Here is a 17,043-nt window from a genome sequence, read left to right on the forward strand (position 1 = left end):
GTCATTGGAGCGCGCCGCGCGCCGCCCCGGAAGCGCGCCGCGGCGAACCGCGGAGTTTCCATGGGAACCGCAAGGCCGCGTCTCGCTGGGGTCCCGGATGCCTGCCGGCGCTGTGAGCGCTATGGCCGGGGCTTTGTCCGGGGCGGCGCCGCGCCTCGGGTGCAGACTGTGGGTGTTTGGTCCATGAGCTCTCTCCGCTGGGCCGAGACCGGTGGAAAAGTGCGGGGCAGGAGGAGGGGAGCAGGCTCCCTGGGCTGGGGTTTGGGTGCGGAGGGGAGCACAGCGGCGCCTGCAGTTCAGTCTTTGAAAGCCGTAGAGTGGGCGTAATGCGGGGACCTGAAAACCCAACAAGAGGGGGGTCTGACCCATGCCGTCCCAAACACCCACCGGGTCCCTCCAGGCTTAGGCCTCAGGGGCTGCCTCTTGCATCTGAAGGCATCATAATGAAGTTTGGGTCTTGGCCCGTGGACTCCCCAAGCCCCAGGGAGCTGGGCTTCTCTCTTCAGACAGGTGATTCTGGGATGGGGAGGGGATGTAGGCGTTTAACAGCTGTGGAGTTCCCCAGAGCTCCACTTAGCTCTGGCTTAGAGATAAGATGTTACTTTTATCAGGTCACAATATGGGATAGTAAAAAGTACAAGTTTTTCATGTAGAAAGATCTGAGTTCAAATCCAGGATGATACGGTGATTAAGAACTTGACTATTGAATTGGGCTGCCTGCCTTTGGTCTACCACCTCCTAACTGTGTGACCCGCGTTTCTTTCTGTGCCTCAGTTTCCCCATCTGTAGAGCGGGGATAATAGTACCTAATTCATAGGGTTGCAGTGAGGATTAAGTGAGTTAATTCATGTTAAGCACTTAGAACTGTGGAGCAAGTAAACACTCAAGCAATGCTATCTGTCGTTACTATTATTAAATTTCAGTAACCACCACTTACTAGCTTTATGACTTTGGGCATTCTTTCTCAACCCCCCTGAACCAGTTTTATTACCTCTGCAAGATTATTGTGAGTTTTAAAATAAATAATACATATAAAGCACATGTTAAGTCGTCAACAAGTGTTAATTACTTCCATGCTCCAGTATCAGCCTTAAAATAATAAGGCAACTCTTTGGCACCAAACTCTTTGGCTCTATTAAGGAGATTTTTTACTTTACTCTTTAATCTTACTGGGCTAAGCAGTCTCAGTGGATACCATTAAATATCATGTCTGACCAAAGTCATAAGCAGAACAGATAAAAGTAAAACGAAATAGAGGAAGAGGAGATGAAGAAAGGGAGTATAGATGGTCTAGACTACTTGAGTCGTAGCCACTTCTTTTGGATTCTGTCAACTAGCCTTCACACAATCCAAAAATGGCCTGTATGAGCTAGACAGACCAAGATGTAGGTGCTTGGTGCATTTGTATTAGTTCTGAACAAACTCAAGTATGGTTTTATTGTAGTTTTTTGATGGTTTCTAAGTAGTCTGCTCCATTCTCTGTTTTCTAGGTTGCTAGCATGAACAGGAGCCACACTGCATTTTATTAGCTTTGGTTATTATTAAGTTGTGTCTCTGGTCCTTCCCTCTGTCACTTTGACTGCAGCTGTGTCCTTCCAAAGTCCTTTAGGGCTCCTTTTGATCCTGTGTCCAGTGGCCATCCCTCCATTTCCGCGGCTACCGACCAGGTTCCTCCTCATTGCCCAGGGGTGTTGTGTATATTGCATTACAGAGTCTGATGATCATCATCACGTGTGCTCTTTGGGAGTGCCAGGAATTTTCCCACATACCAGCAACCAGTCACTTTTCTTCTTGTCAGGAGAAGACATCCTTGGGGAATATTGCGAAAGGGAAGACTTTGGGGCTGGGTTTAGGCCAGTCTCCTAGTCCTGCCCTTCCCTTGGTTGATGCTCTGGGCAAGGTGTACACCTCTGGCCTGGACTGAGCGCTCATCTCAACTCTCGGCGCCATCGTCATGCTGAGCTGCCTCTTCCTCCTGAAGGCACTTCTTGCTCTTGGGTCCCTGACATCCTGGGTGGCTGCAGGAGAGCATGGTGAGCTATTATTTGGGATCCCAACAGAAAGTGACTAAGAAGTCATCCCCTACCTCTTCCTGGAGCGAGAGTCCTCATTTGTGGAGAATGGTCATCTCTGTAGGACAGGACTAGATGCGTAGATTCTCAGGCCAGCCGGGGTAGGTCTTCCTGGCTTTCTTTTCCCTCTCTGGACAAGGAGGTAGGACTTCCAGTCTGGCTTATTAGAGGTTCTAGCGTTTCCCTAGAGCTCCTTAAATGTGAACAGGATCACCCCAACCTTTCCCTCTCTTTATCCGCAAAGTGGCTGGACATCCGGTAGTGGTGGGCGAGTTTCAGGGGTTGTGTGGGGGGAGGGGACAGTGGTTGCAGAGCTATTTTGGATAGGAATGTTGGCAGAGGCTGAACATCCTTGAAGTATGCTCAGCTTCCATTTCCCATTTCTTGAGGCTTAGCCAGTCACCCCAACCTCGTGGGATATCTTTTGCAGTGAAAGCAGGAGAATGCCCTCCTGATAAGAACCCGTGCAGAGAGCTGTGCCAGGGGGATGAGTCGTGTCCGGCCAGGCAGAAGTGCTGCAGCATGGGCTGCGGTCGGGTCTGCCGAGGAGACCTTCCAGAAGGTATGTTGGCTGGAGGGGCAAAATCCCAGGTGTGCTCTCTGACCTTGCCTCTGGGCTAGAAAGACCCAGAGAGCCTCCTCCCTCCAAGATGGGCTCTGGAAATCTAGCTTGCCCGCAGCACCTCTTCCCGCTTTGGGGGTTTCTTCTTTAATCACTCAGTCCCCAGTGCTTTGTCTTCTATCAGGAAAGAACCCACAACTGATGATCTCTGCTTTTTATATGCACTCCGGGCTCATAGGCTGTGTGGCCAAGTGAAGGCTGGAGGGCCAAGTTGTGAGGGGAAGCCTGTTAGAGGTAGTGATCAAAAGAGTAGACCCCGAGCCAAGCAGACTTTTCATGCTGCAAATAAGCCGTAAGCAGCTCTTTTTAAGGGTTAAGCTTTTAAGCCTCCATTTCCTCACCTGTTAAATGGAGATAATGGTTTGTACCTCTTGGGATTGTTGTGAGGATCAAATGAGAGGTTCCTGGCACAAGGTGAACTCAGTAAATGTGACAGTAAATGTGAGCTCTTATCATTGTTACTGTCTCTGCTTTAGCGCCAGGGTTGAGAGTCCTTTTTTTTTTTTTCCTTTCAGGGTTGAGAGTCCTAAAGAAGCTCAGGGCTTCCTTCCTTTGATTTTCCCTTTTGCTACACCTGTGGGTGCCACCAGGTGGCACTACTATCTCTCTCTCTCTCTCTCTCTCTCTCTCTCTTTTTTCTTTTTTTTTTTTGTGGTTGTCTCCCTTTTTTGCTACAGGGAGGAAAGGAGATTGTCCCAGGGCTGTTCGGAAACAGTCCTGCTTCCAAAGGTGCATCACTGATGAGACTTGTCCAGGTACAAAGAAATGCTGCACGTTTGGCTGCAACAAGCACTGTGTGGTCCCAGTCTCTAAACCAAAGCTGGGTAAGAAACACTGCCCTTGGGGGGCCCATGGGCTCTTGGGCCTGCCTGCTTCTTTCTCAGATAAGCCTGCGCCATCCTATTGTTGGCTTTTCTTTCCTTTGAACAACAAAAATTAAGTGCCTGTCAAATTCTGAGAACTTTTCTAAAAAAGAAAGATAGAGAACGGGTACTCCAGCCAGAATGATCTGCGTGGCATGTGATCCAGGCAGGCAGAGGAGGCTGCCAGGAGAGAGATCGTGGCTTGCAGAATTTTCTGCTCTAGTGCTTGCCGCCTCCCCCGGTCCCTGAAAGGCCTTGCCAAAAAGTGTTAGAAATTGATGATGTATCTCCCGTGGCTCACTCCTTCTCATTTCTCTCTTGTTTCCAGATTTTTATGGTTAATTTTGCTTGTTTGTGCTTGCAAATATATTTTATTATCATATTGTTTCTCACGATCCCACTCCCTGAAAATATGGAGGCTGCTTTTATTGGAGAGATGTTAGATGTATACATTAATTTCAGGGGGGCACCTGGGTGGCTTAGTCGGTTAAGCGTCCGCCTTCAGCTCAGGTCATGATCCCAGGGTCCTGGGATCAAACCCTGTGTCATCAGGCTCCCTGCTCAGTGGGGAGTCTGCTTCTCCCTCTCCCTCTGCCCCTTCCCCCACTCTTGGTCTCTTTCTCTCTCAAATTAATAAATAAAATCTTGGGTGCCTGGGTGGCTCAGTCGTTAAGCGTCTGCCTTCGGCTCAGGTCATGATCCCGGGGTCCTAGGATCGAGGCCCGCATCGGGCTCCCTGCTCCGCGGGAAGCCTGCTTCTCCCTCTCCCACTCCCCCGGCTTGTGTTCCCTCTCTCACTATCTCTCTCTCTGTCAAATAAATAAATTAAAAAATAAATAAATAAATAAATAAAATCTTAAAAAAATTAAGTTAGGGACAACTGACATTTTTATGTTGAATCTTTATGTCTTCCCATTGTCCAAGTGCATTTGGTTTATTTCAGGGTGTTTTATAGTTTTAAAATACTTCTTTTTTTTTTTTTTAAGATTTTATTTATTTGACAGAGAGAGACACAGCGAGAGAAGGAACACAGGCAGGGGGAGTGGGAGAGGGAGAAGCAGGCTTCCCGCCAAGCAGGGAGCCCGACGCGGGGCTCGATCTCAGTACCCTGGGATCATGACCTGAGCTGAAGGCAGACGCTTAACGACTGAGCCACCCAGGCGCCCCTTTAAAATACTTCTTGATAAGTCAATGCCTAAGTTTTATTTTTTTCTTCACTGCGTTAAATGGGGTCTTACAGCACGCCTTCCATTATGTTTTCTAAAGAGACTGGGACCATCCTCTTGAGTGCACGTGGCAGCTATTCCAGCAGAAAAGCCTAGGTTTTGGTCATCAGAGAGCTGGGTTCAAGCCTGAGGCTCACCAGTTACTGGCCAGCAGGTCCCTGATCACGTGTCTTCTGCTTCCCTGAGCCACATTTCCCTCCTCTGTAAAATGGAAAGAATAAGCCTTGGAAGTTGTTGTAGAGAGTCAAAGTATGTGAAGCGTTTGGCCCTCAGTAGACATTAGCTTCCTTCCTGTTGCCTGCTAAGGTGGGCTTCATGAGGAGTGCGGTTGCTAACCAGCCCCTTTGGTCAAGAACCAGGATTGCTTTCTCCTCCCCTGACCTCTTCCTCTCGGAGACCCTGGAACTCCACAGCGTGTGACCACCTCTTTCCTTCCGGCTGAACCTCCCCAGGTAGCGGGCCCCTCCCCTGAGCCCCGTGCGGCTGTCTGTGTCTGGTTTCAGCAGCTCTCTTGGGCGCCCTGCCCATAAGGGAGAATAGAAGGTTGTACTCCTTGCCAGGACTCCTGCGGCCCAGTTTTGGAACCAGAGCCTGGGAACCTGTGTCAGGCCGGTCACTCACCGCCAGCCTGGAGGGCCCAGCACAGTCTTCCAGTGTGTGAAGCTGATAGCCGAGTGACAGGGGCTGAGGGAGAGGCCGGCACGCAGGCCAGACCCTTGGTGAGTGACCCTGGGCCCTGGCCGGGCCGGATGGGGCTTCCTTGTCCCTTGGAGCCAGGCAGCCTGCCAGAGTGACCTCCCTGCAGATCTCCCGGAGTGTACTTACTGGCTGAGTGGGGGTCCTCGTCTGGCGGGAGGCAGTACTGGCTGTGGTGTTAGTAGTTAATGACTTTTCTGTGGCTCCGGTCCTGGGCTGGGCCGCTCAGTGAGACTGGTTGCTACCCTCGCTATCACAGGAAGCTGTGCGTCCTGGGCTCTGCACAGTCCCTGCTTTCCCTCAGTCCTGCCATTGCCAGAGGTTTACCAGAGCCAGTGCTGGTCTGTCTGGTAAGGTGGAGGGACAGTCAGGCCACCCGAGGGCTCAGGGCAGACATTGGGCCCTGCTCCCGTGAGACAGTTCTGGCTTCTCTGCTTGCTGCGTGGCCTCTCTGAACCTCACCTTTGTCTCTGTAAAGTGGAGATAAGCATATTTACCTCAAAGAGTGATAATGACCTTTGGGCTGTTAGAACAGGATACCGCAGACTGGCTGGCTTATAAATAACAGAAGTTTATTTCTTACAATTCTGGAGGCTGAGAAGTCCAAGATTAAGGTGCCGGCATCTTCAGTGTCTGGTGAGAGCCAGCTTCCTGGTTCATAGGCTACCACGTCTTCACCGGGACCTCATACGGTGGAAGGGGGCAATACGGGCATCGTCCCCTTCATGGGGGCACCCCTCTCATGACCTGATCACCTCCCGAAGCCCCCATCTCCTAAGTCCATCACATTGGGGGAACACAAACATTCAGTCTGTATCATATACTTTGGAAGAAATGTATTTAAAAATCCTATAGAGGGGAGCGGAGTTGGGGATGGGTTAGCCCGGTGATGGGTATTAAGGAGGGCACGAACTGCATGGAGCACTGGGTGTTGTACGAAAACAATGAATCGTGGATCACTACATCAAAAACTAATGATGCACTGTATGGTGATTAACATAACATAATAAAAATAAATAAATAAATAAATAAAAATAAAAGGCCTATAGAAAACCTGCCAAGTAACGCTCAACAGCTCATGCTGTGATGCCCAGCACCTCTCTGTTCAGGTTCCCTCCCCGCCATCCCAAGTCTGACCTTTCTGTCCACTCCCTCACTTACCCACTCACTCACTCCGTATCGAGTGTCGGCCTGGCTGGCATCTGTACATCTCGTGGTGAGCGAGGCAGCTGTGCTTCTAACTACTGGGCACCGATTGTGATGAGGGCTGTGAAGGGGCATCAAAGCGAGCTATGGAGGAGGTGTCCTTTCAACCTGGAGGATGAGAGGGTGCTGGCCGTGGGGTGCCAGGAAGGGGGAACTGCACGGGCCAAGGCCGGGAGTAGGCACGAGCTTACTGTTTCAAGGAAGTGAAAGGAGGTCAGTGGGGTTGGAGAAAAGAGAAGGAGAAGGAAGATGGCTCCAGTTAGGGAGAGTCCAGATTTGGGGTGAGTCTCCAGGGCCTCTGTCTAAGGCTTTGTTCTAAGAGCACTGGGAAGCCTTTGCAGGGCTTATAAAAGCAGGGAGGAGAGGCCCAGTCTGGTTTCCATTTTACTTTATTATTTAAAAAAAATTTTTTTTAAGGTTTCTTTATTAGACTTTTTAAAGTAAAGATTTTATTTATTTATTTGAGAGAGAGAGAAGGAGCAGGGGGAGGGGCAGAGGGAGAGGGAGAAGCAGACTCCCTGCTGAGCAGGGAGCCACCCAGGCTCCCCGTGCATGCGTGAGTCCCAGCTCTTGTTCTTGGGTAATCCTGGAGGGAATCATAATGATACGGCTTAAAGGACCACATGATTGGTCCTAGTGTCAGAGCTGGGAATTTGGGACCCAATTCTGCTACTATTGATCTCAGGCCAATCCTGTCCCTTTGCTGGATGTCTGGCTGTCTGTTTGCAAAAGGAGCAGGTGTGATGGCTCAGAGGGCCCTTCTTGGCTTAAGAAGTTCTGAGATTTCACTTTTCTACCAGCACCACTGTCCTTCCCTCAGATATAGGGGAAGGTTAGAGCTGGGGCAACAGTAAAGCCCATGTCTGAGTATTTCCTGGGCTTCAGCTTTTTATTCCTTTTTTTTTTTTTTTGTGATAGCTTGGGTCTTGGGATGGGGCATTTTTGCAGGGTGGGGATGACCATTCCCATTCTGACTCTCATTCCTGTTTCTCATCCTGATTCCTGGTTAGATAACTGTGAGGTACCTGGAAACCATGTGGTATGAGGAACTGAGCTTACCTAGTTTGGGAAAGCTGAGACAGTGGGAGGCAGAAGATCCTTGTCTAGGATGATGGCACTAGCCATGTTTTCACAAGGTCTCTGGGCATAGGACAAGGACCAATGGATAGAACTTTTTTTTTTTTTAAGATTTTATTTATTTATTTCACAGAGAGAGACAGCGAGAGAGGGAACACAAGCAGGGGGAGCGGGAGAGGGAGAAGCAGGCATCTCGCCGAGCAGGGAGCCTGATGTGGGGCTCTATCCCAGGACCCTGGGATCATGACCTGAGCCGAAGGCAGACGCTCAACGACTGAGCCACCCAGGTGCCCCTGGATAGAACTTCTTGACAACCAGATTTCAGTTAAGTATAAAGTGTAAGGATGGGGGCACCTGGGTGGCGCAGTCGGTTAAGTGTCTGACTTTTTTTTTTTTTAAATATTTTTATTTATTTATTTGACAGAGAGAGACACAGTGAAAGAGGGAACACAAGCAGGGGAGTGGGAGAGGGAGAAGCAGGCTTCCTGCCGAGCAGGGAGCCCGATGTGGGGCTCGATCCCAGGACCCTGGGATCATGACCTGAGCTGAAGGCAAACACTTAACGACTGAGCCACCCTGGTGCCCCAAGTGTCTTGACTCTTGATTTCGGCTCAGGTCGTGGTCTCAGGGTTGTGAGATCAAGCCCTGCATCAGGCTCTGTGCTCAGCACGGAGTCTGCTTGAGATTCTCTCTTTCCCTCTGGCTTGTGCTCTCTCTCTCTAAAATAAACAAATAAATAAATAAACAAATCTTAGAAAAAAGTGTAAGGATGTCATAGTCTGGCTTGGAGGTCATGAAGTCCAGCGTTCAAGTGGAGAGTAGGGAATTATTTGGCAGGGATTCAGGCATCACACATGGGGGATGCAGTGGGTGGCCATGGTGGGCACTGGTCAAAGGGCATGTGCTCTGACCTTCAGGGCTTCAGTCTATTCCCCAAGAGTCCCTTCACTGCATCTACTATTTGACAAAACCCCAGGGACCTCAAGGAAGCCTGGCCTGGAAGAGAGTAGAGGTTTGGTCTCTATGCGTAGTCCTGGGGATGAGGGCAGAGAGTAGCAGAGTGCTCCTGGCATTGGTCACTTCAGGGCCAAGCTCAGCAAAATGGTGACATCTGGGAAGGGTGCTTCTCCCTATAATCCCATGAGAAGTTATATTGGTAGGTTTTTCCCACTAGAGAGATGTTTTTATGCCCAGCGTTCTCAACTGTGGGATGAAAGGCTTTGTTCTTTGTTAAATAGATTTTAGTGTTTGTCAAGCAGGTGGGGAGGTGTGGAAAGCTACATCTGGCAGTTAGCATGACCATATTTCCTGGATAAAAAATCAGATTTGATGTGATCTGACAATGGCAGAGAATCTTTGAAATAGGGGCTGTTCAGGAAAACCCTGTGATGCCAGGTGATTAGGCCCTGATTGTTCAGCTGCAGCCTCCTTGGAGGCCAATGCTTGCTTTTTTCCATCATGGCAGACTTCCCCGAGCCAGCCACAGGCAATTTTACTTCCGTGTCCCAACTCAGAGGCACTGGGCCAGTCCTGCTTCAGTTTTCTACAATGCTTTTAATAGCCTGTCACTTCTTCTCTCCACCTAAAGAACCTGAAATAAACACTGAGATGAATTAGTCATGGCGAGTCGGTTTGGTTTGGATGTGGCTTCTTGGGGTGTGCCTGCCCCCGAGGACCTGGCCCAGGGCCTGCGTGTTTTACGGATGGCGTAGTGGAAGGAGTGCTTCCAAACCAAGAGGCTGAGTTTTGTCCTGCTTTGCCGCTGACTCACTCTGTGGTTCTGGGCAAACCCCTTCTCTTCTCTGAGCGTTGTTATCTTCAGAGGGGTGGTGAAGGGCCACGTCGTGGATGTGCTTGGCTGTATGCAGCAGAAAATTAACCAAATACAAGTTTGTTTTTCTCACGTAACAAGAAGTCCTGAAGTAGAGACCAGGGCTGGGGTGGTGGCTCCACGATGCTAATAAGGATGAGGTTATTTTTTTTTTTCCCTTCTCCTTCACATTCCTTGGCTTCGTCCTCATACTCGTTGCCTTGTGGTTGAAAGAAGACAGCTGTACCTCCCTGTGTTACATCTGTCTTTGCACTGGAAGAAAGAGAAGCCGGGGGCAGTCTGAAAGGTGCATTACCTGGATCAGGAATGCAAAAGTTTTCCCAGCTGATGTCTTAGCTTGTGGCCCACTCCGAGCTACAGGGTAATTGGGGAAGCAAATCATTGTAGCTGGCTGGGCTCCCTGCCTCTCCTAACACACCTGTGGTTTTACTGGCAAGTGTTTCAGTTATCCATGGCTGCATTACAAATACTTCCCAAACTTAGTGGCTCAAAATAACAACAGTTGCCTCTTTCCCACAGCTGTTTGGGTTGGCCGGGCTCAGCTGGGCAGTTCTTAGGCCCACATATGCCGAAGCTAGGTCACTTACGCAGCTGCGTGCAGCTGGGAGCTCAGCGGGGAGCTCAGCGGTGGCTGGACCAGGCAGGATGCTTCTCTTCATCCAGCTTCTCTCTCTTTGGGGCATCTCATCATCCTGTAGTTGAGCCCAGGCTGCTTCTCGGCGTAGCGGCTGGTTTCCAAGGTGGGGGTGTTTTAAGAGGACCAGTCCCAATATGCAAGTGCTTACCAAGCCTCTGCTCACATCACACTTGCTGGTGTCCTGTTGGTCAAAGCAAGTCACACAGTCCAGCCCAGAGACAATATGGGAGGTGTGGTTCACGGGGGGCCACGACCATAGGTGTCTGCCACAGGAAGGAGGGAGGGAGAGTGAATATGGGGCTGGCAATAAGTCTGTTTGCCACAGTGGGTTAGACCTCAACAGTGTTTTCCAGACTATGAGTCTTGAGATCAGTTTAATAGTTGATGAACAGCATTTAAAAAAAAAAAAAAAAAAGAAATAGAAAGACTGTAAAGTATATATACATAAATACCTACATTTTAAGCATGCGTATGGATTAACATACGCAATGAAAAATAAAATTTTGCACTCAAGAGTCACAGTGAAAGTAACTGGAAACACTGGGCCTGAACACCTCTGGGCCCCATGCTCTGATTCTATGACAGAGTCTGGTGGCGAATGTCCTGCCGACCCCCTTCCGTGCGAGGAGCTGTGTGACAGGGACGAGTCCTGTCCCCAGGGGCATAAATGCTGCAGCAGTGGCTGCGGCCACTCGTGCCGTGGAGACATCAAGGGAGGTATGTTGGCCCCTGGGGGAAGGAATCCTTGAGTTCCAGGGTCGGTTGGGGCGGGAGCCATCTGTGACCTCCTTGTCTTTCCCTTCCTGGGGGGAGTCAGAGTTCTCATCCCTCCTGTCCGCCTAGCCCCCAACCCAAAGCCACCCCTCCTCCTGGGGCCCGGGGGCCCATGCTGGCGTCGAAAGAGCTAGGGGAAGGCAGTGTGGGTTAGTAGGAAAAGTCCCGAGTCTGGAAGACAGGTAGCTTGGCTTGCGGTCTTGGTTCTGCTGCTGACTGGCTCTGTGACCTCGGGGAAGCAGACTCGTCCTGAGCCAGTTTCTTCGTCTGTAAAGTGAGGGAATTGCCCAAGATCATGGTTTTCTGACCAGATTCTTAGCAACATATCCACAACAGATAAAAGCATTCCTGATTTGATTTCTTTAGTTTCAATATATATTTTTTAAACATCCCTATTTTTTTTTTTAATGGTATCTAGACCAAGGACTTTCTTTTTCTTTCTTTCTTTCTTTTTTTTTTAAAGATTTTATTCATTTATTTGACAGAGAGAGACACAGCGAGAGAGGGAACACAAGCAGGGGGAGTGGGAGAGGGAGAAACAGGCCCCCCCGCAGAGCAGGGAGCCCGATGCGGGGCTCGATCCCAGGAGTCTGGGATCATGACCTGAGCCGAAGGCAGACGCTCAACGACTGAGCCACCCAGGCGCCCCTAAACAAATCCCTAGTTTTGAATGCTCCTTTTGTACCAGGCACTGTGGAACTCCACTTCAGAAGCACTGGCTCAGGTGTTGTTTTTAGACAGCATGTAGATTCCCAGGCAGTTCAAGGTTCTGAAGACAGATTCTTGTCCTTATTAGCTTCTCAGGGAAGGTAGACAGATCAGGAATTGTAATGAATTCTGATGAGAGGAGCACAAAGCAGGGTGCCGAACCTTGTCTGGGGTGGCAGAGGAGGCCTCCCTGAGGAAGGGACACTGGGAGGCCCAGCCTTGGGGGAGGCAGTGGGGGGCTCCTTGGCACTCCACCCAGGCCCACCGACAGAAGTATCAAACCAAGGGACCTCCAGGGAACTCTGTGGGATGCCATTTGAAAACTGTTGATCCCGATGCTCTCTTGGGGCCCCACCGATTCTCAGAGGCTCTAGCTCCCAGATTTCCCAGGCAGATCTTTGGTTAAGATCTAGTTACAGTCAGGGATGGATTCCTCTGGAGCCTCTGAGTCTCTTTACCTGTGCCTGTTTATCCTGCAGGGCGGGCTGGTGATTGTCCACACATTTTGGTGGGCCTGTGCATTGTCACCTGCATGATGGATGAGAACTGCCAGGCCGGGGAAAAGTGCTGCAAGTCAGGCTGTGGCCGCTTCTGTGTCCCGCCTGTTCAGCCACCAGAACTGGCCACAAACCCCAACTGGACCCTCCGCTCTGATTCTGCCTTAGGTGAGTCAGGTCCAGCATCACTGATAAGAGCGCACTTAGCTGCTGTGTGTAGACCACTGGCTTAGGTGCTGGGTAGGGGACTTCAGAGGGTCGAGACAAAGTTCTTGCCCTGGAGAGTCGAGTGGGAGAAAAAGATCCTATGCCCCAGATGAGAACCCTTTTTGTAGACCGCATGGGCTTTTAGGCTCTCAGAGTAGGCGTGGCTCCTTGGGAAGATCTTTCTGCCCAAAGTAGGATTAGATCTGGGCCCTGAAGGCTAGGCAGGATGTGACAAAGGGAGGAAAGCACGGAGAACATGCTGGACGGGGGTGGGGGTGGGGGTCTGGTGGTTAGTAAAGGCGCAAAGGGTGGAATGCCGGTGATGCATTTGGGGAGCCAGGTGGGGGTCAGGTGAGGGTGGGCTGTTTCGGTGCTCGGAGACAGAAGGTTGACAGCTGAGTGAGTAGGGTCTTCACTGCCAGTTTGGACTGGAGTGTCTGGGAAGCAGGGCGCCATCCAAGGCTTTGGGGAGCAGTGTATGCCGAGCTTCTCTAGGATGGAGGGGAGCTGGAGCCAGGAGGGCACAGCTGTGACCCGATGCTTCTTTTTGCAGAGACCCTGGTGCCTTAGCTGTCCTGATTTGTCCTGAGCTGCTTCGGTGACTACAGGGGGCTTGTCCTGGCTGCCAGGAGAGGGTCACGTCCTGGGGCTGTGACCCTCCCTGGGGCTCTCGTTGCCCTCTCTGCCCTGCTTCTGTTCCTGCTGCTGCCCTGAGCACTGGAAACAGTCGTGGGTTTGAGCAATGGTGTGTGGCGCTGCTTTTCCCCAATAAAGACTGTGCTGACCTTCTTGTCTGTGCTGTTTGAGGGCCAGGATGAGAGAGCTAGGGGGTCTGAGCACGTCGGCAGGATTACGGGACTTAATGAGAACACTGAACGTGGGCGCTGCCCTGGTGGCGAGGGCGGAGGTGGGTGGGAGCTCAGCCTAGGCTGACTTGCCACAGATGTCTCTCTCAAGCCTCAGGGGTGGGACCCTCGGGCCTCTTCTTGGGCCGGCTGACTTTTCTTTTATCAGAGAATGTGAGTTGGGGATGGAACAGGGGTAGGCAACTAGTTCACTGTAGTCCCTTGGATGTTCCCACCTTGGACCTCCTTCTTGGGGGCTGGCCCTTGGCTCCAAGGCAGGCAGTTTGTCCCCTCCAGGTAGCTTTGCTGTAGGGAGGGGTTGTCTTTAGGTTCTCAGAATATAAAAAATTAAAAAAAAAAATTAAAAATGCATACAAAATGGATCACATGCTATATCCTGGAGAAATTTATGTCATCACATTATTCTTGTAATGGGACACCATGAAAATAGCTAATTTTAACTAGTCATCTCTTGGTGGACATTAATCCTTGTACATATAGATGTTGGCCCACTTTTGCAGGTAAATCTGGGGAAATTCTTTGTAGTAGAATTCTAGTTTCTCCAATAGAGCCTGACCCAAAAAAAGGCCCTCAATCAGTATTTGTTGAATGAATGAAAAAATGAATATAATTCGCAAGTCTGTCCATTAGGAATTTGTTGAGCTTCGTAGTAGTAGAAAACCCAACTAACAGTGGCTTAGCCAATAAAGACATTTAATTTTTTTCACATCAGAGTCTGGAGAGAGGCAGTGAGGCTGGTTCAGCAGCTCACCCACAGCACTAATGAGCAGACTCATTTCCTTCCTTCCCCACAAACCTCAGCGTGCTGGCTTTTGTCCTCGTGACGCTTGCCTCACTGTGTGGGATGGTTGCTGCAGCCCTGGACGTCACAGCAGGAAGGTCTGTGGCGAGGGTAATGGTGAAAAGACCTTTACCTCAAATGGTGCTCTCCTTTTAATCTCAGAGACCATCTTCCCCGGAAGTTGACCCCTCCCCACATTTCCCTCATCCTCTCATTGGCTGGAAAAGCAAATGTCTGCAAATGGGAAAGGGAAAATGTGACAGTCTTAAACGTGCTTCATCCTTGAGGCTGAGGGAGGGGCCCACCTGGATTTAAAAATTGAGATTCTATTAGCAAGGAAGAAGGAGAGAATGATTTTGGGGGAGGTAAGTAATGAACCACATGTGTCGTACTGGGTCAAAGGACATATGCATTCAAAATTTGGACAAATTGCTAAGTAGGCAGGGCTTTTATAACAAGAAAGACAATATTAGTACTCACCTTAAATATTGCAAAAATGTTTTCGTAATTCCCAACTCTAATGGAAAAAGGCAAGTTACAACTTAAAAACTTCCAGGGTGCCTGGTTGGTGCAGTCAGTTAAGTGTCCGACTCTTGATTTTGGCTCAGGTCGTGATCTCAAGGTCGTGAGATGGAGCCCTGTGTCGGGCTCTGAGTCTGCTCAAGATTCTCTCTCCCTCTGCCCCTCCCTCAATAAATAAATAAAAATCTTTAAAATTAAAAATAATTTCCATCACTGCTGTCTTTTTTGCCCCCTTTCCCTCTGTTTTCACACTGGCCTGTGAAATTCTGGTTTCTACTGGGTTCAGAACACTCATTTTTTTGAGTAGACATGTCTGTGTTTGATCTGAAGAAGAGTGGCTGGCATGAGCCTCGAAGTGGCCATCCTAGGGACACTCAGGGCTCCAGGCTCAGAGTGCAGGGAACGAGGAGGACCCCCCAGTGTCAGTGTAATAGGCTGCTGAACATTTTGGTAGGTTCCTCTTCCATTGTTTTGCTTATTGTGTTATTGTTTATTTAAAAAATCAAGATAATATGTGGATGCCACCTAAAAAATCAATATGGAGAAGTCTTCAGTGAAAACAGCAGTCCTGGGATCTTAAAATACTGAAGGGTGATTTTCTGCTGGGGGTGGGGGTGAGACTGGAAAGGAAGGTGTGAGCCCCAGTGCAGCTCAGGCTGAGCATCAGGAGAGATGTCCCTTCCAGATCTTTCTTCCTCATCTTGGGCAGCCCACCCTGTCCACATGGGAGCAACAACATGGGGCGGGGGAGGGGAGAGAAAGAGAGAGAGAGAGAAAAAGCATGAACCAAAGGGCTGAATTTGACCTTGGGATTGTGTTGGAGTTGGAGGTCAAAGGTTGAGATGGGGCCAAATTCCATGTCCCCCTCCCCCACCCCTGGGGCCTTTCTAGGCCTCTTTTCCTATTGTTGTATCCTAAACCAAAGAAGCCATCAGAACCTTTCCTTCCTCACTTTAAGGCCATTTCAGCCTCAGGCCTGGGGGAGCAGGTCTCAGTGGACCCTGCTCCTATGGATGCCCTAACCTTACACCCTGAAATTAGCTCTGACCAGACTGAAAAACCACACACACGCCCCTCCCCATCAGCTTCCTGGTGGCTCGCTTGGGGGTGAAATCCGAAACCAGCTCCCCATACGCATAGGGCATGCTGAGACAAGGAAAGAGGTCACTCCCGATCAGCAGGTGGCAGGTGTAATAAGCAAGGGAACTTACACACAACGCTTGTCTTGGGCTCTGGAAGCCAGCAGATCTCAGCACTTGACCACCAGAACCTTAACAGTTTACAGAGAGGCCTTTACGGGGCTCAGTCACACGCACCGGCCAGAGGGTCTCAACACCTCGCTCCCTCAAGGCTACATCCTTGAAAATGGCTCCCACTGTGGGAACGGTGGGAGGAGGTACATTCCACGGACAGGGCAGGGGGAGGAACGCCCGATCGCCCAGGGCCAGCTTGCATGTCAACTGGCAGTCATGTCCTCTCCATGACCTCCTCCAACACTTCCGCACAGTGGGCAGGAATTTCTGGGGCTCTGATACTTACTAGGCCTCAAGTGTGAGTCATCTCAGACCTGTTCTTTGACCAAAGTCAGTGGGTTCTGAGCTCCCTACTTCTCCATCCCTTTCCTTGACCATCAAGTGGCGGAGACCCCCTCAGTGACATCATGGGCTCTGCATCCTCTCCCTGCTGCTCTTCTGGATCTTACTCTCTGGGCGGCATAATGTCATTGGTAAGTGGGATATGTGGGGTGAGAGGGGCTAGAGGTGCAACCCGTGCCCCTGGCAAGGGGGTGCTCTTGAGGGCCACTTTCCTTTTCCTACCCAAGGTAAGTCCTCTTGTCAGGGGGGTTGGTGCCTAGAAGGCCAGCTTCCTATAGATTCACAAGCTCTGGAAAAGAATGAAGAAGCCCCCCAAAGAGTTAACAGCTAACACTCACTGAACACTGACGATGTCCCAGGTGCTGGGCTAAGAACCTGACATGCACAGCGGCCCTGGGAAGTCCTGTGTCTTTCACATGAGGAAACAGAACGTTTAAATAACTCGCCCAGGGTCTCAGAGTGAGTTGCAGGGCTAGTTTGAACCTTGGTCTGTATGCTTCAACAATTTTGGTATTCTTCTTTCTCTCACTATAAAATGGAGGTAGGCAAGTGGTTTGGGATCAGTTGTGATATTTTTGGAAGTAAGGAAAAGGGACAGGCAAGGGAAACTCTGGATTCCAGTCCAGATTGGCTGCATGAGCTGGGGTGGGATGCTTCTCTCTCTGTAGGGAGAGAGAGGGAGAGAGGGGGAGAGAGGAGAGAGAGGGAGGGAGGGAGAGAGAGAAAGAGAGAGAGGGGGAGAGAGAGAGAGGGAGGGAGGGAGAGGGACAGGGAGGGAGGGAGAAAAGAGAAAGAGAAGGGGACAGAGAGACAAACATCAGTTCCACAAGAGTTACAGTCCCTTCTAGCCCTGAGACTCTGTC

The 17,043-nt window shown here is 50.2% G+C and overlaps 1 protein-coding gene across 2 annotated transcripts; it reads left to right on the forward strand.

Annotated features, from left to right (window-relative positions):
• Positions 1–73: 73 nt before the first annotated feature.
• On the forward strand, positions 74–13,193 carry WFDC3 (WAP four-disulfide core domain 3). Of its 2 annotated transcripts, XM_032420160.1 has the most exons (7): positions 74–510; positions 1,799–2,033; positions 2,503–2,634; positions 3,372–3,518; positions 10,816–10,947; positions 12,192–12,377; positions 12,970–13,193. In XM_032420160.1, exons 2-7 carry the CDS (start codon positions 1,955–1,957, stop codon positions 12,984–12,986), a joined length of 693 nt encoding a protein of 230 aa, XP_032276051.1. In that variant the 5' UTR covers positions 74–510; positions 1,799–1,954; the 3' UTR covers positions 12,987–13,193. The 2 variants fall into 2 exon arrangements, with proteins under 2 accessions (XP_032276051.1, XP_032276052.1); XM_032420161.1 differs by lacking the exon at positions 74–510 and having other exon boundaries at positions 1,458–2,033.
• The last annotated feature ends 3,850 nt before the right edge of the window (positions 13,194–17,043 follow it).

This window comes from Phoca vitulina, unplaced genomic scaffold (genome assembly GCF_004348235.1).
Source record: "Phoca vitulina isolate PV1807 unplaced genomic scaffold, GSC_HSeal_1.0 scaffold22, whole genome shotgun sequence".
Taxonomy (NCBI): Eukaryota; Metazoa; Chordata; class Mammalia; order Carnivora; family Phocidae; genus Phoca; species Phoca vitulina.

Excerpts from the sequence above, each read along its gene's own strand:
- WFDC3 (XM_032420160.1), top strand. The coding sequence starts at position 1,955 with ATGCTGAGCTGCCTCTTCCTCCTGAAGGCACTTCTTGCTCTTGGGTCC. Across the intron at positions 2,034-2,502 it reads GGTGGCTGCAGGAGAGCATG|TGAAAGCAGGAGAATGCCCT; the intron begins GTGAGCTATTAT and ends TATCTTTTGCAG. Across the intron at positions 2,635-3,371 it reads CCGAGGAGACCTTCCAGAAG|GGAGGAAAGGAGATTGTCCC; the intron begins GTATGTTGGCTG and ends TTTTTGCTACAG.